General features: G+C 40.1%; 1 protein-coding gene across 5 annotated transcripts; it reads left to right on the plus strand.

Moving 5' to 3' along the window:
• The first annotated feature begins 323 nt into the window (after positions 1 to 323).
• On the plus strand, positions 324 to 24,666 carry PRC1 (protein regulator of cytokinesis 1). Of its 5 annotated transcripts, XM_074295177.1 has the most exons (15): positions 324 to 486; positions 5,709 to 5,841; positions 6,192 to 6,314; positions 8,056 to 8,289; positions 8,369 to 8,539; positions 10,699 to 10,848; positions 11,520 to 11,667; positions 17,222 to 17,358; positions 17,726 to 17,821; positions 18,592 to 18,738; positions 18,918 to 19,028; positions 19,391 to 19,501; positions 20,271 to 20,447; positions 20,777 to 20,818; positions 22,678 to 24,666. In XM_074295177.1, the coding sequence occupies exons 1-15, from the start codon at positions 476 to 478 to the stop codon at positions 22,747 to 22,749; spliced, it is 1,863 nt and encodes a 620-aa protein (XP_074151278.1). In that variant the 5' UTR covers positions 324 to 475; the 3' UTR covers positions 22,750 to 24,666. The 5 variants fall into 5 exon arrangements, with proteins under 5 accessions (XP_074151278.1, XP_074151279.1, XP_074151281.1 ...); XM_074295178.1 differs by lacking the exon at positions 20,777 to 20,818; XM_074295180.1 differs by lacking the exon at positions 20,777 to 20,818 and having other exon boundaries at positions 20,271 to 20,370.
• The last annotated feature ends 212 nt before the right edge of the window (positions 24,667 to 24,878 follow it).

The raw sequence follows: 24,878 nt of genomic DNA on the forward strand, positions 1-24,878 counted from the left end.
AGGGCAGTACCAAGGAGGACGACGTTCGGGGAAGCGAAGGGCTTGATGAATGGCGTAGTCATCAAACTCCGGGGATCCTAGAGACTCTTTGCCCCCAAAACTGTAGCTAATAGAGCTACTCAGTTCCGGAAATCCTCCCAAACTCCCCTCCATCCCCTGCACACCGAGCGCACTCCGCGGCGGGCGCGGCTTTCCTATCCTGCGCAGCACAGCCCGCGTTTCTAGGGTAACCAGCAAGCGTCCCGCATTAGCCAATCACAGAGCGGCCCCGCCCCGCGGGCCGGTTTGAAATTTCTGCGCAGGGCAAACGGCTCTCCTTGAATTAGCCGGGAGTCAGAAGTTGAAGTGTTCTGCGCTGCGAGCTGGTGGGCGCTGGCTGCCCATTTTGGGGTCGGATAGGAAGCGGCGGGGGGGGGTCGCTACTCCAGGGGGACTGAGTGTGAGCCGGGACGGGCTTCGGCTGGAAGCAGCCACCATGAGGAGAAGGTGAGCACGGCGCTGGACTCGGGACTGGGGCTGGAGGTGGCGAGGGCAGGGTCTTTAAGCTCCAGCCCGGGGTCGCGGCTGCCTCCGGAAGGCCGAGGCTCTGCTCTTTGAAGCCGGGCACCTGCTTCGACCGAACCCCGGGGGCCGGGGGCGGGGCTGGCCACCTGGGCTGGAGGGGTAGGGTGGGGAGTGACCGCTCTGACTGGATCCTATCCTTCCTTGCTTAGGGATCAGGGAACGGCCCTCGAGGGCCTGCTTCTAGTGGGGGAGAGAGAAGGTCCTTCATTTAGCCTTCGAGTTAATAAGTTCCCCGAGAACCGGGATCGTCGTTTTTGCCCTCCTTTGTATCTCCCAGCCTTTAGCCGTTGCTCCCGTCGTACAGTAGGAGTCTAAAAAATGCTTGTGACTCGGGAGCTGCTTGCCCCTTGAGCTCCCTTCCCCATCCTTGAGACTCCTGAAGGCCACGTCCCTTACGCAGCCTTCCCGGCTCGCTACCAAGTTGGGTACCGCTTCCGGAGCCCAGCGGGCTAGCTGTGGTTTTGTTGGGAGTCTCACCTTTTCTCTGGGAACGCTTCTCGGAAGGCCCCCACTGTAGGCGGAGACACGCCCCTCGGGGGAAAGGGGATAAGCCCGGGAACTTTTTTCCAGTGGGCGGGGAGCCTAGAATGAGTTCTCCGCCGGGAGAGGAATTTGAAGAACTGTGAACTGGGGATGGGACCGAGGGCGGATTACGTGTGCACTTTCCCGGGAGGGAAGGGGAGTGGCGGCCGAACTGCGGAGTTTGAATACCACGTGGACTAATTCTCCCGCGGTGTTTGTTCTCTGTAGGCTGAGTAACCCGAGAGCCGGCTCTGTTTTTGGCCGTTGCATCCCCGGGCCCTTAGCCTGGTATCAGGTACACTGTAGTTGCTCCATAAATGCTGATGGACGGACTGACTTGCTATGTAGATTGGAAAGCCCACACAGCTTCCTTTAGGCGTAGCGTTCACTTTGGAACGGCCAGATAAGGAATTGCCAGCCCTTTAAGGTGCGGCACTAACGGTGCCCAGCGGGCAGGCCCCACTTCAATCTCCTTGTCCAGCCAGTGTCTGGAACGAAATGTTCAGTGTTACGGGAGGCCCTTGCCCTGGCCCCCTGCCTGAGTTTAACTTAACTTAAAATAAGATTTCGGGCGTGAGCAGTAATAAATTGTCTGCCTGGTTAGCTCCGCCTGTTAGAGCGAGCGGCTGAGTAAGGTCTGGGGTTCCGTCCTTAAAGTTTAAACCTAGGCAAATAATCAGTGCGCAGAGGAGGCCCAGCTAAAAGAGGCAGAGTGGCTAACCGTTGTAGAACTAGCAGTTCTACACTAGAGTGGCTTTCTCTATTGTTTCTAGTTAAAACGACTTATCTGAACGGGAGTTTAGCTATGAAAAGCTGTTTTTCCTAGTTACTGTTGGATTTTGGTATGATGTGCAGCCTTTTGGAACATATAATGGATACCGCTATTTAGGATGCATTTATGCTTTGTAGAATCTTTACCTCATCTGCTTTCACCCTATCACACCTCGAAGAAGTGGACAAAGAGAGGGAGGAGGCAAAATTAATCAAGTTCTTTAAGTTAGAAGATTTTAAGACTGGTGGGTAGGATATTTGGGTGTTATCTAGATTATACTCCAGTGGAGTGAGTGATGGGTTAGGAGTTTGAAAGGCAGATTCACATTTCACCTTCCACACTTCTAACTCTGTGATCCTGGGCAAACCATTTAACTTGTGAGCCTGTAACACGATGTTTTTAAGGTATTACTATGAATATCTATAGTTGGTTAAAAAAAAAAGAAAGAAAGAAAATATTTCAGGCAATGTGATGTAAATATTGCTATTAATTCTTGACATGGTCAGACTTACTCTTTAGGAAAGTCACTTCAGTAGCTGAGAGGGAAAATGCTGGATTGGGGAAGAGACTTTAGGCAAGGAGACCAACCAACAGGCTCTCAGGAGTTTAGGGGAGACGTGGTAAGGTCTTTCACCAGTTGCAGAGGAGAGAAAGGAACCTAGATAAGAGGTGTTAGAAAGGGGAAATCCTTGTCAACAGATTCAATTTGGGGGATAAGAGAGGAGTACATGATAATAGCTAAATTGAAAGCTGGGGTAACTAGTAGGATAGTAGTACCTTTGACAATAATAAGGAAGTTAGGAAGAGAAAAGTTGGGGGAAGAGGGGAAGATAATACCTAGAGAGAAGAGAACATCAAGGAGAAGAGGTGATTGACAGTATCAAGAAAGATGAAGATTAAGAAAAGGCCATTAGACTTATTAACCATTAGTTGCTTTGGAAGGAACAGTCCAAGTTGGAAGCTAGACTGCAGCAAGTTAAGAGAGTAAGAGGAAAGAAAGTAGAAAGACACCTGTTGTCAAAGGTCTTCTCAGGCCTTTTGAGGATGGGGAAAGATGCAAGCATGTTTATAGGTATGGTGGACTATCTGTTGGTTATATCACTCTATCAAAAACCAAAAAACATTTAGTGCCTATGGGTGTGCCAGGCACTGTGCTAAACTCTGGAGGTATATCTTGCATATGCTGTGCTTTTCCTCTCAAATCTGGTTTGTATAAAATCTATACCTGAAGCAAAAAAAGAGAATCCTGCCCCAAGAAGGTTTAAACAGTAAGAGATTAGAAATAGAAATTCTTGGAAACATTCTAGGAGAGCAAGTAGAGAGAAAGCAGCTAGGAGGTTCTTACCATCATTCAGTTGTAGTAATAATGATAATAAAGCTAATGTATAGCATTTTAAGGCTTTTAAAACACTATCTGTGTTATTTCATTTGATCCTCCAAACCACCCTTTGTTGCTGGAGTTGTTACAGGACATTGTGCCATAAGTTAAATGGCTTGCTTAGGGTCAAATAGCTAGTTAGTCCCTTACATGGACTCGGGTCCAACAGAGAGGTCCAATTTTATTAGGGTCTGGTGGAGGTGAGGACAAAAAGAATAGACAAGAAAGAGTAATTCTAAAAGACACTTGAGAAGAAAATGAATAGCACTTTGAATTGAATAATATAAAGAATGGAAAGAGGGGGGAACCAAAGGCCACAGTTTACAACTTTATAGATAACATTTAGAGAAATAGGAAGCACCATTACTGGGGGTATATCTGAACCAGCATTTAGGGATCTTTTCTCTCTCTTCTTCGTCTTCTTAGCTTTTTCCCTTTTACATACCACAATATTAAATCGAAAATATTTTTATTATAAGTCTAAGATTAAGTTTAAATTACCTTTTTTTTTAGTAGGTGGCCTTCAAAGAAAGGCATCTTACTAGAATAGAAAATCTTAAATTAGAAATTGGAAAGCCCGAGTTAGATTTCTTCCATTAATTTGCTTTGACTTTCAGTACATTCTGAACAAGTCTCTGCCAATTTAATCATTTTTATATATAAAAGAGAGGAAAGATTAGAGTAGATTAACTCTGTGACTTCTCATATATTTGATTATTTATTTCTCTAATAAGTCATTCACCTTTAAGAGAAAAGTAGTTTTCATGTGAGCTTTATCTTTTCACCATTGTCACTTCCATCCGTCTTAAAGAAGGTCCTAGAGGACTGGAATTGTAGCTTTTTTATTTCCCCTGAAGGCCAGTGTCCTGTAAGGAAAAGTTCCATAAATTATCTGTCTTTCTCTCTCTTTTTAAAATGAGAGTTTCGTAATTTCACAGATTAAATATTATCCTTGTCTTAAAGAAGCTTACATGGAACTATTTAGTAATTAAATTATGTTTCTGGTTGAAATCATATCCCAATATAGAAAGTTATTTTTTCTGACCCATCAAATGGAAACTTTTAAAGCCATCAATACATGGATTTATTTGGCAATGACAATAAATAATAAAGAAGTCCTGACTTTAGAGACCTTGGGAAAATCATTTTATTCTTCTTGGCCTCCATTTTTTTCACAAGTGAAATGAGGTCTGTTCTGCTCTAGTTATATGATCATAGGCTAAATGTCGTGCTAGGGGCTGGTGATGAAAATGTCATGAAGATGTCCCCAGCCACATTAAGCTTCTGAGCAATGCTTTTTATATTTGCTTTATGTAGATAGATATACTGATAGACTAACTCAGTGGGTCGTCAATTTGACAAATCATGATTTGGAAATGGACATTGTTCATTCCTGTGTATTTTTTCTATATGCATTGATAGGTCAAGTCTCACTACATTAGAATTAAAGTATACTTAGGTCGATCATTTCCTTCCTGGGGTGTCCACAGAAACAAGTAGAAGAGGTAGCTTTTTTTCCCTTTTTTTTCCTTGAAGCTGGGGTTAATTGACTTGCCCAGGGTCACACAGCTAGGAAGTGTTAAGTGTCTAAAACCAGATTTGAACTCTAGTCCTCCTGAATTCAGGGCTGGTGCTCTATCCACTGCGCCACCTAGCTGCCCCCAAGGGGTAGCTTTGACAAGAGACAAGAGGATGTAGGGGAGAGGATATTGAAGGTGTGATAAATGGAAAACATTTTAGAAATAAGGGGATGGAATGGAATCACAGAAACAAATTAGAAGGGATAACTTTATTAGATTATTTCTTATCCTAAGATGGGGAATATGAAGACACTGAGGAATTTTGAGAAGCAAAGTTTAAGGAAGCTCAAATGACTGGTCTCTCTTTTCCTGGGACTCACTGACTCCTGGGCAATTTCTTTGTGTAATATGAAGGGGAAAAAAATCTGGTTTTAAGCTTATTTGTCTGTATTCTGGATAGATGTGATGTTGCTATACTGGTATTTTTCTTTTATTCCTCTTTAACATCAGTCTAGTAGATCAGTCTTGAAATTGGAAGTGTAGAATTCCACTTCTCTTTCTGCCAGGTAGCAACTATCTGTATGGTCTCGGGCATATCTATTCTGGGTTTTTGTGCCCCATCTGTAAATTAGCAATAATAATATCTATATTACCTTTCTCACAGGATTATTATGATAAACAGTTGAGATTATTTAATTAAAGAATTATTTAAATGTTGTTAGTGATTATCATATTGTCTCCTAGAAAAAAAAGATTTAACATTGAATATGTTCAGATTATTGTATTTTCAGGAGTTGGTAAGAATAAAGGAGTGGACAAAAAATGATTGAGCATTTATTATGGTTTAGGACTGGGCCAAACACTAAAGGTACAAATACAAATAATGTTATTTTTAGTCCTTGTAAATATTGCTTCTAGTCTTGGAATTTATCAGATTTATGTTCTTCTTCAGTGAAGTGCTGGCAGAGGAATCAGTGGTTTGTCTCCAAAAAGCCCTGAACCATCTTCGAGAAATCTGGGAATTGATAGGAATTCCAGAAGATCAGAGATTACAGAGGACTGAAGTTGTCAAGAAGCACATAAAGGTGAGGGACTTTGATCATAATCTGTGATTAGATGTGAGCTTTCTGTGTGATGATGAGCACTTGATACTGGTTGAGGTACAGGACACACAGAAGAGACTTTTGTCCACTCCATGAAGTTATGTGATCAGAAGGACTGCCTGTTGTAGGGAGACATTCTATCTTTGACCAGCCTTGTGGTGGCTGTCCTACTTCCTACGCTCCTGCACTGAGATCAAGGCTGGTCCCGAGGTCCTCCTGAAAGCTAGCCTGAACATTACATTATGGCATTTTTGGAGTAGGAAATATCTATCACCCTTTTCTTCCGTGTAAACAGTCCTAATCATTCTGTGGGTGATGCTCTTTTGCTCTAGGGTCTGTTGGACATGATGATTGCAGAAGAAGAGAGTCTGAAGGAAAGGCTCTTAAAAAGTATCAGCTATTGTCGAAAAGAGCTTGACACTCTGTGCAAGGAGTTAAGCGTGGAAACCTTTGAAGTAAGTTTTGTGTGTATTTTCTCTAGAGATTTAGTTGTCAGGAGTCAGGCCTCAGCACTGGAGAGCTGGATGTGTGGTGCCAAATCAGAATCTGAACTTGGGGTGATTAAAAAAAAAAATTGGAGCAAGGATGATTTCTTGGAACGAGAGGGATTATAGAATGCAGGAACAAGACAAGAAGACTGGTGTTGAAGCAGTGATAAGCTGCCTTTTTCTGAAGAAAGAGCTGACCAAAAATTTTTACTCATTCCTCAATTAATATATTACATGGGCAAGGTCTGAGTAGGAGGAATGTTTTTGGAAGTTAAAGGCTTGTCCTTTTTTTTTCTTCCCCCTTCTCTTCGTCCCCCTACTTAATAGTATTTTATTCCATTTATATGTAAAGATCATTTTCCAGTATTTTTATAAGATTTTGAATTCCAAATTTTTCCCTTTCCTTTCTTCACCCTTCTCCAAGACAACAAGCAATCTGAGTTATATATTTTATACATTTCCATATTAATAAGAAAAGTTCCACATGAAAAAGGAAAAACCACCAAAAAAAAAGACAAATAATATGCTTCTATCTGCATTCAGTTTCTCTGGATGTGAATGATTTTTTCCATCAAAAATCTATTATAATTATCTTGGATCACTATATTGCTGAGAAGAGCTAAGTAATTGATCATCACACAATGTTGCTCTTACTTAGTATAGTATTTTCCTGATTCTGCTTACTTGACCCAGCATCAGTTCATGTAAAACTTTCCAGGTTTTCTGAAATCCACTTGCTCATTATTTCTTATATCACAATAGTGTTCCATTATATTCATATACTATAACTTATTTAGTCATTTCCCAATTGATGGGCATGCTCTCAGTTTCCATTTCCTTGACACTACAAAAAGAGCTGCTATAAAACATTTTTCCACATGCGGGTCCTTTACATTTCCTATGATTTCTTTGGGATATAGACCCAGTAGTGACACTCCTGGATCAAAGGGTATGTACAATTTTATAACCATTTGGGAGTAGTTCCAATTCCTCTCTAAAATGGTTGAATCAGTTCAAATTCTACCAAACAATGCATTAGAGTCCCAATTTTCCTGTATCTCTTAACATTTATCATTTTCTTTTTCCATTCATCTTAGCCAATCTGATAAGTAATGTGGGGCTTGACTTTTTCAATGAGATATTAAATCAAAACATGTTTTCATCATATATACACTCCCACCAATGGAATGTGAGCTTTGTAAGGGGATGTTTTTGTATGCTTGGTCCTAGATAAGGTAAATTCCTTATTAGCAAGATTATCAAAAGGCTCATGATCAGCTAGATAGGTCATCCTGCATCTGATCATCATAGACAACTTCCCACTCATTACTTAAAACTGAAGGATTTTTCAGACATTCTGTAACGTTTTGAATGATACCCACCCACTTTTCCAGTTTTTCTTGGGCTTCACCCTTTCTCCTGTTTCTAAGTGCTTGCTCATTCATAAATTGAGGTGTTGCCTCTTTGGCTGGTCTCAGTTTGGTTATTTGAGCAATGCAGATCACAGTTCCTTTAACTTAATAGAGATCTTTGAAAATTCCTGGGTTGAACAGTCCTTCCCCCACAGTCAACCTTAAGGTCAGAGTCTTTTTAAGCTAAGCTAGTTCTCACTTAACAGACAGAAACTGTCCACAAGGCCTGTCCTTGCTTGATATTGAAGAAGGCTGTTGGAGGTCTCAGAGTATTGATAGGCCCTTGTTTGATGCAGGAGAAAGAAGAGAGCACCATTTTGCAGCTAGAAAAGGATTTGCGTACTCGGGTGGAACTGATGCTCAAGAAAAGGAAGGACAGAATGCAAGAACTAAAACTTCTTCAGGAACGAGACCAAGACTTATGCGAGATCCTTTGTATGACGCCCTACAGCATCGACAGTGCTTCAGTTCCCAGCCTGGAGGAGCTGGACCAGTTTAGACAGCACCTGGAAACTCTGGCTGAAACCAAGGTATCATTGTCTGTCTCCCTCTCTGGTGTCTGTTTAGCTCACCTGTGAGTGCTGTGATAATTACCTTGCTTTTTCATAGGCAAGGAGACGGGAAGAATTTATCAGCACAAAGAAACAAATCATCCTCTGTATGGAAGAATTGGATCATAGCCCAGACACGAGTTTTGAGAGAGATGTGGTATGTGAGGATGAGGATACTTTCTGTCTGTCAGTCGAGAACATAACTGCACTACAAACGCTGCTCCGTCAGGTAGGCAAAGTCTTTTGTTGATTATATTTGGTTTCAGCAAGTCACGTTACCCTCTCCCAACCCCATTTGAATGCTCCACAAAACACTATACCTGAAAACAAGTGAAATCAAGAGCATTGTAACTGGCTCCTTAGATTTAATTCCTTGTTCCTGCTAAGAAAACTCATGTTAATTCTTTGATAGGATTCTTACAAGGTGCTAATTTAGCATGGTACTTAACAGTTCTCTAGTTCAGAGTTCACACCTTTCACACCTTTAAGAGAGCATATAAAAGGACAAGCCCACTGGAAGCTCCAAGAGATTCAGAGCCAGGATTCAGTTCGGTGATTCACAAGTCTAAAGGACAAGCCCACTCATGGACTTCCAGGAGATTCACAACTAGGATTGACTTCCGGGAGATCCACAATCCCACTCTGAGATGCGGAGTCTGATTCATTCCCACTTCCACCTTTGTGCTGGCTGGAGACATTGGGAAGACAAGAGGCTGAAGCTGGCAGAAAACAAAGGACTAGCAGCAAGAGCTCTCGGGAACCAAGGAGAAAGGAAGGCCTTCAGAAAACTAGCTGAGCCCCAAGTGAAGAAGATAAGATTTTGAAAGAGACAATAAAGGATTTGGATTTTAACTCCTGGCTTCATTTGGGACTATTGAACTGAACTGAAACTAAGGTTGCCTCCAGAAGCTCCTCATGCTCACAGAGAATGATTATAATTTATTTATTTATTTTTATTTGGATTTTTTTTTTTCACAGTATATATGCATGAGTAATTTTTTTTTAATAATATTATCCCTTGTATTCATTTTTTCAAATTATCCCCCCCTCCCTCCATTCCCTCCCCCCAATGACAGGCAATCCCATACATTTTACATGTGTTATAGTAAAACCTAGATACAATATATGTGTGTAAATCCCATTTTCTTGTTGCACATTAAGTATTAGATTCCGAAGGTATAAGTAACCTGGGTAGATAGACAGTAGTGCTAACAATTTACGAGAATGATTATAATTTAGAGAAAAGAACATTATAATTCTTGATTAAATTAGTGCCAGTATTATCCAAGGTTTTTAATTTGACTTTTGTTGCTACTTAAAATTGTCTTCATTTACATAGTTATAGCAATATATATCTAAAGAGTTTTTTTCCCCTCTGTATTACATTGTGTATATGATTTCATTCACATGTCCCCAGAATTCTTTGTATACTTCATATTTGTTAGTCCCTTGTTTTCATAATCAAAATGTGGCTTAGTCATTTCTCAGTGGGTACTTGGATTTTTTTGTTTGTTTTCCTGACATAAATAGCTAGGAATATTTTGGGGCAGGTAGTTTTTTTCTTATCCTCATTAATCTCTGAGGATCACATAGCCAGTAGAACCCAGGCCAAAGACTAGAACATTTTTATGATTTTGCTTTTATGGTTCCAAAATGCTTACTCTAATGGTTGGACCCATTTACAACTCTGCCAGCCTTGGTGATTCAGCAGCTCAGTGATTTCATTCCTAGCAATACTGAATCTTTCCATTCTTACCAAATTGATGAGTGTGAAATGTATCTTAGCATTGTTAGTTTTCAATCAAGTTGCTTTCAAGTTGAATATATAATTTAGATTATGGTAAGGGGTTTGAAACTTTTCATTTTCAGAATTGAGATTCTCAGCTTTGACTTTGTAAACTTCAGAAAACTGGCTGCTCTCCCCCCCCCCCTTACCTATTTTAAGGAAAGTAAGCTAGCTAAGGAAATATGTAGACAGTCAGTAGGAAAAAATTTAAATTAAAAACAAAGCTGTCAGTAACATTTATATCCCAAATGTTCAGAAATTGACTAAAACATGTCAATACATGAACATGGAATTGAAAATTAGAGTACAAGACTACTTACTGGAATTTTTTATTTATTTATTTTTTGCTGAGACAATTGGGTTTAAGTCACTTGCCTAGGGTCATCCAGCTAGGAATTGTTAAAAGTATCTGAGACCAGATTTATATTCAGGTCCTCCTGACTTCAGGGCTGGGGCTCTATCCACTGCACCAACTTTTTTTTTTTTAAGACTTTACTCTTAGTTGGCAAACAGATTGTTGTTGTTGTTGTTGTTGTTTTGAGGGTGAGGTATAAGACTTGGATGATCTTGCTTTGTTTAATTCTTTGCTTTTTCTGCTTTAGCTGGAAGTACGGAAAGCTCAGAATGAAGCTGTGTGTGAGGGTTTGAGATCTCGGATCAGAGAACTCTGGGACAGGTTACAAATACCCCTTGAGGAGAGAGAAGCTCTGGCCATGTTCATGACTGGGTCAAAGGCCAAGATAAGGAAGGCGGTAAGAAAACCTAGTGGGAGGAGGGTGGAGCTGATACCTTCAAAAGTATTGTGCTGAGAATTATGATCATTCTAGCTGATGTCAAAGTGCAGCAGGAAGGACTATGTAGTGACGGTATTAATTTGGGGGGATGGCGGTGTATGCATGTGCAAGAAGTTTTCAGACCCTTATAACTCAAATTTTAGTTTCCTAGAATATGAACATACCTCCAAGACTTGCTGGTTTGAATTATAGTCCTGGAATAGAAACTTGCCTATTGAAAGCTGTTATAGACACATCTATAATTTCTTAATGCCATTTGCAAGATTTAGTGAACCGTCTTCAAACCTTTCATACTAGAAACCATTATAATTGACTTCTTTGAATGCCAGTCTGGCCTTCCATTCTTGTTGTTCTCCCTGTTCACTCTTGTTGCTGCTGCCCTATGCTAGATGAGACTCCTCTTAGGGAACCAACAGTTCAGTCAGGAGCTATGGTGTGTGCCGGTTAACTGCCAGTCCTCAAGTACTGAAGAAGTGTAGGATGCTTTGTGAGGTCAGCGTGGTAGCAAAAGACTCCACTTGCCTTTCTAGCTATGGGGAGAAATCTGGGGAGTCAATGAGGGAGGAAACAGTCCTATTGTTTACCCCATTAAGAAGGTAAATACTTTGGGTGGTTTTTTTTCATTGCAGTTGCAATCAGAAGCGGATCGTTTAGAGGAACTAAAGATTCAAAACATGAAGAAAGTGATTGAAGCAATCCGAGTGGAGCTGGCTGCATATTGGGAAAAATGCTTCTTTAGCCAGGAACAGAGACAAGCATTTGCCCCCTATTTTGATGGTGGGTATGAGGCCCATAATTTTGTAGATAATCAAGAGGGTCTTGGATGCTCAGTATTTTTTTTTTTTTTTTTCAAGCCAGGAGTACTCTCAAAAAATCATTAAATCTTTTTAAAAATAATTTTTATTGATATCTTTTGACCCACTTAAATTTCTTCTTTCTCTCCCAGAAAACCACCCCATGTAATGACTTATTAAAGAAAAATAATCTGCAAAGCTGTTCAGCATGTTTAAAAAAATGTTCTTTATTACCCATAGACCAGTCTCTACCACCAACTCTTAAAAAGAGCATGGAGAGGTGTCAAGAAGTTTTTAAAAATAAGTTTTTATTGTGGCAGAGAAGATAGCACAGTGAATAGAGCATTGGCTCTGGAATCAGTAGGATTAGAGTTAAAATTCAGTTTCAGACCCTGAAAAGGTATCACTGAAAAGTGATTTTGGAAAGTCACTTAACCCTATTGGCTCCAAAAAAATTCAAATCAATCAAATATAAGTTGTTGATATGGATTGTTTTTCCACATAGTCTTTTTTTGTCAGAGAGTCAACTCTCATAACAAATAGTATCTTTTAAAGAGTTTCAAGAATATTAACTCTTAAAGGACACGAATAGATATAAGTAGAGTTTAAATAAGGCATCCTATCTACCCTTAGGAAATTTCTAGTCAAGTGGAGAGGTTGTGGCCTATTTACAAATAACTATAATACATATAAGTCCAGAGTGCTTTATGAGGTCTGGAATGGGGTAAAGTTCCCCCATTATATCTCTACTGTAAAATCAAGAAAGATTTTCTAGAAAAAGTGACCTTTGATTAGGTTTTTTAAAGGAATAGCCAAGATTTCACTAACAGGGTGTTTCTAGGAAATTCTAGACATAGGGACTAAGCCAGGCACTGGCCCAGTTTGTCTGGAAAGAAGAGAAAATAGAATGAAGCTGGAAATACAGGGTGATACTTACTACCTTGTAAGAGAACCTTCATATGCTGACCAAGGATAATCAGCTCCTAACTGGTAGGCAATTGAGAAACCTTGTGAAAGTTTGGAGCAGATTAACAATGGAATAACCAGCTCTGTATGTGAGGAAGACTGAAATCTCTTAACTGTGAAGAGTGGTATGAAGATTACTATCTGATTCCCAGCTAGTTTTTTAACCTCTTACTCAAAGACAGTCAGTAGGATGAGCTTTTTCTGGTAGCTGACATTCCATCGTCTCTGCAAATTTACATGGGATATTTGCTGGGTGTACCACATACTCCCTCCTCATCCCTCTTCTTATGGGAACACAGATCAGGTACCTGAGGAGCTGACAACAGTATTTAGAGAGGGAAGAGAAGAACCAAGAGAACTTAGAATGTCTGTGGAGCCCCTAAAGCTGAGAAGAGAGAGAATCCAAAAGAAGATATGGTTAACATTTGAGAGGTCAAAGAAGACAAGGCCTAAATAAGAGAAGATTTCCTTTTGGGGGCTGGGAATTAGAAGCCAAATTGGCAGGGGCTGAAAGGAAGGGAGGATGGGGAGGAGGGGTGCCCTGATTGGGAACCAAAGAAGGAAAGCCTATAGAAGACCCTATTAGGTTTAGGGAGACCTCTGGTATGTTTTTAGGGCAATGCCAAAGAAACAGGAAAGGATTAAGAATGCAGGAGAGAGAAGGAATGATGGGGAGAAGATCCAAGAGGAATAGCAGTTACTGGTATCAGTGCTAAAGTAATTACCCACAACAAGGAGCAGGGAGATTTCCAAAGGAACTGGATTGTTAGATGACCCAAATCTCCTTGGCTTGGTCATCTTCTGGGAAGGAAAGGTGTTATTAGGGATAGAAAGATGGTTAAGAATAATCTCTATAAGGAATATGAATCTGTCATTTTTCTAGCTGTTATTTCCTTTTTTAAATATTAATACATACTTACGGAATAAAGCAAGTGTTTCTATACTGTAAAGTCAAAGATGATTATACATGAAACTGTAAGCACAACTTGGTGTTTCTTTCAAATATACAACAAAATTAGCATGTGTAAAAATTTTTCCCCCCATCTTCTCATCCCACCCTAAAGATTAGATACAAATAGAGGGTATATGTATGTAAGTAATTTATACATCTATTTATTAATTCTTTCTCTGTATGCATATATTATCTTCATAGGCCATGTGTAGTTAATTTGGGTATTTATAGTAGTCAAAAAAATTAACTCAAAGATGTTTTTAAAACAATATTGCTGTTACTGTATACAATGTCCTTTTGGTTCTTCTCATTTTGTTCCTTATATCATGTACTTATTTGTTTCTAAGATCATTGAGCTCTTCATTTCTTATAGCACAGTAGTATTCCATTGGTAAAATATAGCACAACTTGTTCAGTCATTACCCAATTGATGGGCATTCTTGCAATTTTCAGTTCTTTGCCATCACAAAGAAATGCTGTAAAAATTTTAGAACTTAGATTCTCATCTTTTTCCCCTCACCATCTTCTAAAATAGACGTTGTATTTGTATTTCTGGGTCAAAGAGTATATGTATATATTAGTTCTCAATTCCACCAATGATGAATTGGTGTCCTTTTCCCACAAACTCTCCAACATTTGTTATTTTCCCCTTCATTTTAGCCAGCCTGGTAGGTATAAAATGATCTCAGTGTTTTAATTTTCATTTTTCTAATCAATAATGATTTTAGAGCATCTCTTAATGTGGATTATACATTGCTTTGGTTTCTTTATTGGAAAACTGCCTCTCTATATCTTGATCATTTATAAAAGAGGAATGACTTAATAGATTGACAAAGTTCTTTTTGTATTTTTGATGAGAACTTTATTTGATAACATTTTTAATCCAAATTTTCTGGTTTCCTTCTGATTTTGGCCTCATTTATTTGTACAAATTTTAAAAAACTTAATATAATCAAAATTATCCATTTCACATCTCACTTTGCTTTATGTTTCTTATAAGTATGATAAGTTATATGTTCCATGTTCTTCTAACTTTTTTGTAAAATCTCTATTTGGTATTTTATGCAATTATTTACATTTGTTCACTCATGACTCTTGTGCCTGGCCTTCCCACTTTGGTTTCTGGATAGTAACTATCAGGAAAACTGCACAGGCCTCTGAGATAGTGATCTTCAACCTCTCCTTATCTCTCAGTTCCTTCACCATTTGTAGACATGCCCAAGTCTCTCTCTGTAGTGTTCTTTGTTTGGTTTTCTTGGGGTCTCTGGAGGTTTTTGGAGCAGCCTTCTTTTTAGTTCACAGTAATCACCACTCAAACAGCCAGGTGTCAAAGTTCAAATCCTTTATTATCTCTTTCAAAGTCTTGTTTCCTTTCCTGGAGCTGGGAAGCTTTCTTAAAGGCCTTCTGGAGCCTTGGTTTCAATAGAGAAACTAAGGAGGAGAGCCTGCCATCAAGGTGATGTGAGATGGAGTGAATGAATCTGAGTCCAAGGGCTTGTGCTTCAGCTTCCAGTCTACTGGTCTTCTCTAGCTCTCAATCTGAGCTTAAGCTCCTGCCTTGTCTTCTCTGCCTCTCAATCACTGAACCTGGTTGAGGCTCCTAGCTTATATGCTTTACTCTGAGTATAAACCAGTCATTATATCACAAGGGAACCATTATTTGTTGTTAAGATTAAATCAATCATACTGAACTAGAAAACCCTTGTCTCCTCAATTCCACTTAGTAAGAATCCTTATTTCAAATTCAGAGTTCTGGCCCAAAACATCTCCCATCCTTTAAAAATAAAATTAAATGACCAGCCCTTCCAGCTGTCTTGGGGCTCTTCTCTGTGTCTAGTCCATGCTCACTGACTGCTGCTTCTCCCCTACATGCTTCTCAACTCTCTGCAGTCTGACTTCTGACCTTATGAGATCACTGCTTTTTTCAAGTTGCCATGGACCTCTTGATTGGCAAATGTGATGGGTTTTTTTCCCCCCTTATCAGCTCTCATTCTTAACTCCTCAGCTGAATTTGATACCATTTCCAACCCTCTTCTCTTCTAAATCCTCTCTGTTCCCTGAATAATGGTGACCATATCCTCTCCCCTCCTAGCTCTTGAATTAGTTGATCTCTGATGTTCCATATTGCGTTTCCCCAACTGTGGATTTTCCCCTTGGCTTTCCCCTGGGCCCTCACCAGCTTGCTTCCGTGGGTATAATTATCTATGCAGGTGACTCCTCAATCCATAGATATTTAGTCCCAGGTTCTCTCTCTCAAATTTTAGTACCTATTTTGTCATCTGCCTGTTGAACATTTTAAAATGTATATGCCAAAGATCTTTCAAACTGGTCTTTCCCTCCCCATCATCTTAATTCTATGAAAAGCACCACTGTTTTTCACATCTCCCAGTTTTGTAATCTCGAAAGATTATCCTTAACTTCTCTCTTACCAGCCAAATTGATTTTTTTCTTCCTTACATATTATGTACTTCATTTTTTTGCTTCTGGCTCTCCATATGCCTGAAAGTTACTGGCTTACCTCTGTTCTTAAAATTGCATCACTTCAAGCAGAACCAGGAGAACATTACACACAGAATTAGCAAGATTATGTGATGATCACCTATGATACATTTAGCTCTTCTCAGGAGTACACGGATCCAAGACAATTCCACGGGCTGATAGAAAATACCATTCACATCCAGAGAGAGAACTATGAAGAATAAATCTGAATCAAATGTGTATTGAAGCAGTAGTTCTCAACTTTTTTTGTTGAAATTTTCTTTCCCTTTTGATCTTATTTTTCTTTTGCAATGTGACAAGTGTGGGAATATATTTAAGAGAATTGATCTATATCAGATTGCTTGCTGTCTTGATGAGGGGAGAGGTAAGGGAGGAAGAAAAAATTCAGAACTCAATCTTAGAAAAATGATGCTATGGGGCAGTTTGGTGGTGCAGGGGATAGCACACTAGCCCTGAAGTCAAGAGGACCTGAGTTCAAATTCAGCCTCAGACACTTAACACTTCCTAGCTGTGTGACCCCAGGCAAGTCACTTAACCCCCAATGCCTAGCAAAAAAAAAAAAAAAAAAAAGGTAAATGAATGCTGAAAACTAAATGTAACTGAGAAAATAAAATATTCAAGTGGGGGGGGGAGTAAAATTGCCTCACTTTCTTGAAGACATAACTTAAGCATTTCCTACAATGGAGCCTTTCTTGAATTTTCCCAACTACTAGTATCTGTCCTTTTTCCTTAACTACCTAGTATTTAGATTGTGTTTATTCTGTTGATATTATAGCTTTATGTCTCTTCTGATAGAACTAAAGATTTGCTTTTTTTTTTTTTTTTTTTTTTTTTTTTTTTTTTTGTATTTGTATGCCTAGAACACAACAGTACCTGGCACATAGGCCTTTAGTAAATATTAATTAAAGTGAGGAGTAAAAACCATTGGATTTGATTAGAGATCGTTTTTAGTAGATAGAGGACAGGCGCCAGCAAGGTAAGGAAAAAATAGGCTTTTCTCATTATGGGATGAATGGAAAAGTACTAATTATTTTCAGAAAGGGTAACTTTATTGTAATGCTATTGAAATAATAAAAAGAAAAATGCTACTTGCCTACATTGGACCCTTTCTCCTTTGCAGAGGAATATACAGAGACCCTGCTCCAACTCCATGATGTGGAACTTGTGCAGCTGAAGCAATACTATGAGACTCATAAAGAGTTATTTGAAGGAGTTCAGAAATGGGAAGACAGCTGGAAGCTTTTCTTAGAATTTGAGGTAATTTTCTTGGTTTTTGGAGGGAGGGGAATAGAGATTTTCTGAATTTGTCATATATGGTCCTGAATACAAATAAATATCCCTCTTCCCTGGAGGTGTACATTACGCTTCTGAATCTGGCTGTGACTACCACTAACCACTTCTTGTTGCCTTCTCCTATTCTCTTAGGCTCTACTTGAGTTGAGACTACTTTTTATTTTCTTACAATGTAGCTTAGCATGGAAAAAGAACCTTATTGGTCTTTCATATTCCATCTGCTGAAAAGTACAGTTTTTTTAGGATTTAAGGATTTCCAGGAAATAACTTCTTGTTGTGCTGGCATTTATTAGCTGACCATGAGTTCTAATCCAAGTCTTTTTTTCTTCAGAGAAAAGCTTCAGATCCCAGCCGCTTTACAAATAGGGGTGGAAATCTCCTGAAGGAAGAGAAACAAAGAGCCAAGCTTCAAAAAACTCTGCCTAAGGTATGTATTATGTTTTGTGTCTCACCATGAAAACTCAATCCACCAATGATCACTTGAGATTTCTTTTGTCTAAAAATTCACTTCATTCACTTAATGCCTCTGAATATAGACCTTGCAGAATGCTGATATTGTTTTTTTTTTTAATGGTTGGATTAATAAATCTCAACTACACCTTGCCCAACCTCATGGAAAACCTGTTTGCCCTCTTTTAGCTTTGTTCTTTTGGAATAATAACTGGTCTCAGGTAAACAAAATCAAAATTTATTAAATAACCTTTCCACCACCAGAGAGACAGCCTGCTCCATTGTTATTTGCCATTTGCCTGGAAGCACTCCCAATATGGACTAATGTTTTCTTGATGAAGGCTGACTTGAGAGAGATTGAGGCTATCAGAGTCACCATGGGCCACCCAAGGAGGAGGACAGAAGGCTGTGTGGGTCTTGTTCATCCTAGCCCTTCATTCTCTGATATTTCGAATGAACCATGCTTTGTGGTCTGGCTCATGGAGGAGAGTCCAATCCCCTTCAGTTACTGATGTGGAAACAGAGGCCCTGAATAGTGATATGTCTCCCCCAAAGTCACACAATAAGGGATGGGGCCGATTTTTGGAAGGTCATACCCTTCTACTGTGATGCTCAGCCTACATAGGCATGTGGTCTTCCCTTAATTTTTTCCATCAGCTCCCCTGGGACAGAAGTAGGAGACCAGTCAATGGGGTATTAGTTATGAGAAAGATTTGATAACAATAATGTCTGCATTTATGGTCCCAGTTGGAAGAAGAGTTGAAGACACGGATTGAACAATGGGAACAAGAGCACTCAAAGGCCTTTGTGGTGAATGGGCAGAAATTCATGGAGTATGTGATGGAGCAGTGGGAGATGCATCGTTTGGAGAAAGAGAAAGCAAAGCAGGAGAGAGTAAGTCTGGAAAAAAGACAACAGCTGTTTGGGGCTGAGACAAAGGAAGCTCTTTGTGGATGCACAAAGAGGTGCTTGGTGGTGATTTCTACTGACTTGTGGCTTTCCTCACTCCCTCCTGCCACCCCCTGTGCTGGAGCACTGGAGGCTGACTGTCTGGTTTTGTGACTTTCTTTTAGCAGCTCAAGAAGACCCAGCAAACAGAAACAGAAATGCTGTATGGCAGTACACCCCGGACGCCCAGCAAGCGGCGTGTGCTGGGCCCTAACACACCAGGCAAAGTCCGAAAGGTAAAGTGAAGCTGCTTTCTGTAGGAGCCAGGGTGGTAGGGCTTTATTTTACTGATAATCTTCCTTTGCAAAGTTACCTTGAAAAGTTATTTTCCTGAATTTGTATCAAAGTAGTTCTACCTTACTTCTTAGTCATAACTTGAAAGTTATGCTAATTCCAGCTGAACATTACACCTTGTAGAGTTTTATAGGTCCCTGAACTACGTTCCCTTTATCAAACATGGCGGATGCTTCATCCAGCATAGCTGTTTTTTGTTTTGGTCCCTTCTGTAGAAGAGTACTTTCCAGAGATGTTCCAGGATGTTAACTCCTTGCTGCTCTCAATCAATCACGCCACTAACTTCCCTGCTCTTCCCCTTCAGCTTAATTCCACTACAGTCTCCGCTGTCACTCCCAATAGCACCATCCGCTCTGTCTTCGCTGGGACTGTCTACCACTCCCCAGTGTCCCGCCCTCCACCTACTGGAGGCAAGGTCAGTTTGCACATTCACTATTCATGCAGTCAATGATTCATCCACCTTAGGCCCTGTAATTCCACTTGTCACTGGCTTTTGCCAGTGATCCTGGAGTATTAATTGTGCGGGCTGCACTAGCCTATGACAATAATAGGTGGTAGTTACAGAAGGATGGTGATGTGATTGGGTTATAAGGAGAACAAGGGTTTGGTGATGGACTTCCCATGTCTTGGGGGCCCACTTTTGAGGTCACACCTCATATTAGATCGTTTTTGGGAACAGACTATGCTTCCATGTTGCAAGATGTCCATCTTGGGGTTCTTTGCATTCCCAGAGTTTGCGGGTGGGGAAGGAGTGCTCCACAAAAACATTTACTGAGAGCTCTGTAAAACACGTCAGATGTGAGTGTTCAGTGTCACATTGGGTCCTCCCATTCTAAATAATACCATAGCTCTTCCAGAACATACTAGTACTGCATCCTGCCCTAATAGCTGTGGGTTCTTATAAGACTTAGACAAAAGGCAGGCAAGGTCCAACAGGTCTGGGAAAGCTGCTGCTCACACTCCATGATTTCAGGCTCAGCTTCACTGAGTCCTGGTTTGGGTATCATGAGGGGCTGGAATCTGTATCAGTGAAAGCAAGGGTCCACACCAATGAAATCACAGATCTTGGAAGCATTTTAGTACAAGGACACACGACCACCCTTTTGAACTTTTTAAATTGTAATTAACAATTTATGGGAAGAATACTTCACCTTTCTTTCTTTCCATCTGCTTATTTTGACTAGCCATCCAAGACTCCGAGCCGTTTGGGGCAAAAGGCAGCCCCCCTGGGCAGACAGGGGCACAACAAAGAGAACATTGAGTTGAGTGGCAGCATCCTGACTGGTGGGTGTCCCTACTCGGCCCCTCTCCAGCGTAACCTCACCATTAATTCTGTTGCCAGCACCTATTCTGAGTTTGCGGTAATTTTTCTTTTCTAAAATCTACCAATCCCTGGGGAGCACACAGTCAGGGTGGAATGGGGGAAATTCCCAGGGGGAGCACAAGATACTAGATAGGACAGGGTTAGCTTTGGGGGCTAAGAAGCCTTTCCTGTCTTTGGTGGGAAATCCTGTGCAAGAGGAAAGTTGATTATGATTGGACTTCCAAAATCAAATCCTTCTATCTGGAGACAAATTATTCCTTGGTTGCAGAAGAAAACTCCCCTAAACTCTTAAACCTTCATGCAATGACCACCTTAGTGTTCTCTTGGTGGAGTTCTTGGTAACTCTCTTAATTCTTTATTCTGTAGAAGGACCCTTCCCCCTTTGACTGCTCATCTATTGGGTCTCAGGTCTGTATGTCCCTGCATGTCCCTTCTTCCTTCAAACCTACCTAATGTCTATCAGCTTCATTACCATCTGGGAAAAGCTATGTACTAACCGAGGGCCTCAATCACATTTACTTTCCAAAGAGAGTCCTTTGTCAAGGGGGAGCAGAATGAATAGATTTTTAAACTTGACTATCAGGTTTCTTGAGCTCTCAAATATTGAATCATCTTATGAAAAACCTGCTGTGACTTATGTTCTCAGCTCCATTTAAAGTCAGGCAGATTTCTTGAAATGGCAGTTTTCTAACTTGGAAAGCTTAATTCACTCACCCTAGTGTGAGCACATGCCATAAAAGAATAACATAAGATGACCCAATTACTGTTTGGGGAATGGAGGGATGAAACCCTGACTGTGTGCTTCTAGTACTTAGTTCCTTTGGGCCTGTGTGCTGATTATTTCATGGAGTATATGCCTCACTAATCCTTATCATACCAGACTGTTTCATTTCCCTTTACTGTAAGCTAGCTAATGCTCACTTGCCTGCTTTCCCTGTTTCTGCTGCATGAAGCTGCTTGGATATTTGAGGCATTGAAGGGCCGAGATTTTTCCACAATAGCGCTGCATGCCGACCAAAGCACCACATCGGTTTGGTTCAAGAGCCCTCTGTCTTGGTTTGATATTCTCATCCCCATTTAACACCTAACAATAGCTATTAACACATTTGCTCTAACAATGAAAGCCCACCCGTAAAGTACAACGCAGTTGTACTGTAATTGTAGCTATTGTTGTCATTCTTCTTTCAGGTCCTTCCTGTTCAGATGTTATAAGCTACCCAGGCCCAGGGAGACTTAAGTTTGGGAGGGACCAGATGACTTTATCACTCGATGGCATATGCTACAGTGTCAGCAGGAGGCAGGCCACTGGCATGATGTCATAGTTTAGGAGTTTGGTCACACATTGGGCATCATTGCTTCTTCACTTATTGAAATGGAGGTTGCTTGGTTTTCTTTTCAGCAGCATATTCCATGGGTAGTAAGTAGCTCCATCTACAAAAGGATGGTCCTTATATCTGTGATATAACTTAGGAACAGGGAAGGGTAATCCCTTGTTCTCTGGGTAGACCAGACCTGACGTGTTTAAGCAATTTAATCCTTACAAACCCCCGTATTCTTGTGCCTATTGTTTTCCTGGAAGGGATCCTTAGGAGTCTCTGGCATGGCTTTGTCTTCCCAGCTCTGGTACTAACTGTTTCAGTCTAACATCCATTAACATCTTCCTATAACTTGGCCTTTACCTTTTATCTTTTCCTACCATGTGCTCCAGCATGAGATCAAATCATCAGCAGGTCACAGGGCTTCCAGCCCTAGGGATTGGTAGATATGCCCGACCCATGGTCTATAGAGGGAACAATGGCCAGTCTTTCTGACCTTTTTGCTTCCCTGGGCACCAACTAGCTCTTCACCTCTGAGCCCAAAAGCTCTGTGGACATTTTGGCCTTTCTGTTCCACAGACAAGATCTTTCCCAGCCCATTGTGACTTGGGGGATGTGTATGTGCACCTAAGTATTTCTTGTGACTGACCAAATGAACAAATCCCCCTGAATCATCTCCTTAACACAACTTTTGATGGTACTGATGACTAAAATCTGACCCATGTCTAAAGGCCATATTACCCCCTCCATCCCACCCCCACCCCTGCCCCGCTTTGCTGTTATGAGAAACTTGACTATCTTCTGCTATTGGGATTTCCCAGAGCTGCTGTGCCAGAAGGGAGGGAAAAAGAGGAATCCCTCATTGAACTGACAGCTTCCTGGGTTTCCCACCCCCTATTCCCACCAGTTTCCCCTGCCTCAATTTTCCTGACTCCTTTTCTCTTCCAACAGCGAGAACTTTCAAAGGCTTCCAGATCTGACGCCCCTTCTCGAATCCTCAATTCTACCAATATCCAGTCCTGAGAAGGCCCTTCAGCATCCTCCCCGCTGTGCTAACACTGGATGTAAAGACACTGGGGTGGCTTGTGTATATATCTCTTATATATATATATATATATCTTTTATTTCAGGCTTATTTTCAATTAAGGAGACGTTTAAACCAATGACTGGACCCAAAGCTCAGGGACTGATAAAAGGCAACAGCCATGGCACACATACCTTTTATAGGTCTAGCTGGTCCTAGGGATTTAGTCTTAATTAATAATTCTTCATTAACTCTAAATAAAGTAAACCTAGTTTTATGTAAATAGCTCAAAGTGTAAATTTGAATGTTCTAAAAGATCTATAGTTTTTAGCCCTATTCCCTGACTTGCTTAGAGTTTAAGGGTGTCATTTTTGTTTCTTCAGGGAACAGAAGATGGCTTGTTGAATCAATCCTTCCCTTGTATAGCTTGTACTTTTTCACAGTGTAATTTTGACTCATACTTTTAAAAAATTTCGGTTTGTGAATTTTTAATGAACACCTTATTTTAGCTTTGTTATCTCTTCTCAAAAGGATGTCCCCTTCAATATCACTTAGGACAGTCTACTATAAGTACAGTACATATAATCTGCATTTGAAATTGAAACAGTTTATAAGAAAAACATAAAATACTGCCAAAGAATTAACTGGAAAGATTAGGCTAAATCCCTGCAAAGAAGAGAACTTTCCTCTTCCCTCCCCCCTCCTTTATTTATGTTGTCTTTAGTTATTTTGGTTGTTCTATCTTTTTCTTCCCTGAGTTAAGCCTCCTAGCTTTGCAGTTATGTGTGTGGTCACGTCCTCTTCAGCTCTCATTTTTGTCTGAGTCCAGTGTCCTTGTTCATGTTTACCTTCCTTTTGTACAGTATTGAGGTGGAGGGATAGTTACTAAATTGGTTACTGATTTTAAGAGTAAAAATCTGAAAACTATTTCTAGTGCTAGGGAACTGCCTTGGTTATCATTCACAATGCTGAAGAATCATGCTTATGTACTTTATTATCACTCTTCCCCCACAGCACTTTTTATTCTCTAACTGGGCCTTTTTTTTTTTTTTTTTTTTTTAATTTGTATGCCTGAGCACATGCTGCTATGTTCATCACATTAAATGGTTGTCAAAGTTTGTATGTGAATTTGTCCTGTATATTTAGCCATTTCAAGTGGACATTTCAAGGGAAGGACTTACAAACTATTTTCCAGGCCTAATAAGTATTCTCTACTCATGCAAACTGTCATAATATATGCAGCGGATTTTAAATTTCAAGCTAGGAAGGACTTTTAGTTTATCTAATTCAACTCTTTTTGCAAATTAGAAAATTAAGGCTTAGAATATCTAGCTTCAAGGAGGTAAAACTGATTTGAACCCCAGTGTCTCTCCATTGTACCAACCTGTTTCCTGATGAAAGATTATGCATCATATAAAACAAATTATGATTTATTTACATTACAAAAGTTAAGTATAAAAAATAGTTATATGCTATAAATTGGGATGCTACCTCTACTTTAGAAATTGGAATTGGAATCAGGAAAAAGTTGAGCCTTTTACAGTACAAGAAACTATCAATGTATTAATAATATGTATTCCCAAAGTGAGAGTGTTTTCCCACATGCACTGAAGCAGCCATCCCTCCCTCACATGGAACCTGAGACCTCATTTTAAAGAAGACAGAGAAGAGTAAAGAGAAGAGTGGAAACTAACTCTGAACTAACAAGTTGGGAGGCAGAGGCTGCAGTGCTATAAATAATTCAATAAGTAAGGGTCCCTTTTGGGGGGGGACTCTAGTGGTTTACCTGGTATCTAAAGGAAAAAAAAAGTTTGAGGATCACTACCATATTTCATGCAATAAAAATTGGTCTAAGTTGGAGGAATTATAACATGAAAGTAAAACATTTCAATAAAATGTGAAACATCTCTACAAAGTAGGAAGTGTCAAGGTTTTTATTTTTCTGAAGAGTGTGCTGCCTTCTCTTCACTCCAAATATATCTACTTCCTTAAGTAAAGTTCAGTTCCTAATCTAGAACTTTGGAACCTGGTCCAAATGGAGAAGAGGTACCTCTCCAGAAACTTGGGTTATGAATTTTTTTTAATTTTAATAGTTTTTATTTACCAGATATATGCATGGGTAATTTTA

Source organism: Sminthopsis crassicaudata, chromosome 2 (assembly GCF_048593235.1).
Source record: "Sminthopsis crassicaudata isolate SCR6 chromosome 2, ASM4859323v1, whole genome shotgun sequence".
NCBI classification, from domain to species: Eukaryota; Metazoa; Chordata; class Mammalia; order Dasyuromorphia; family Dasyuridae; genus Sminthopsis; species Sminthopsis crassicaudata.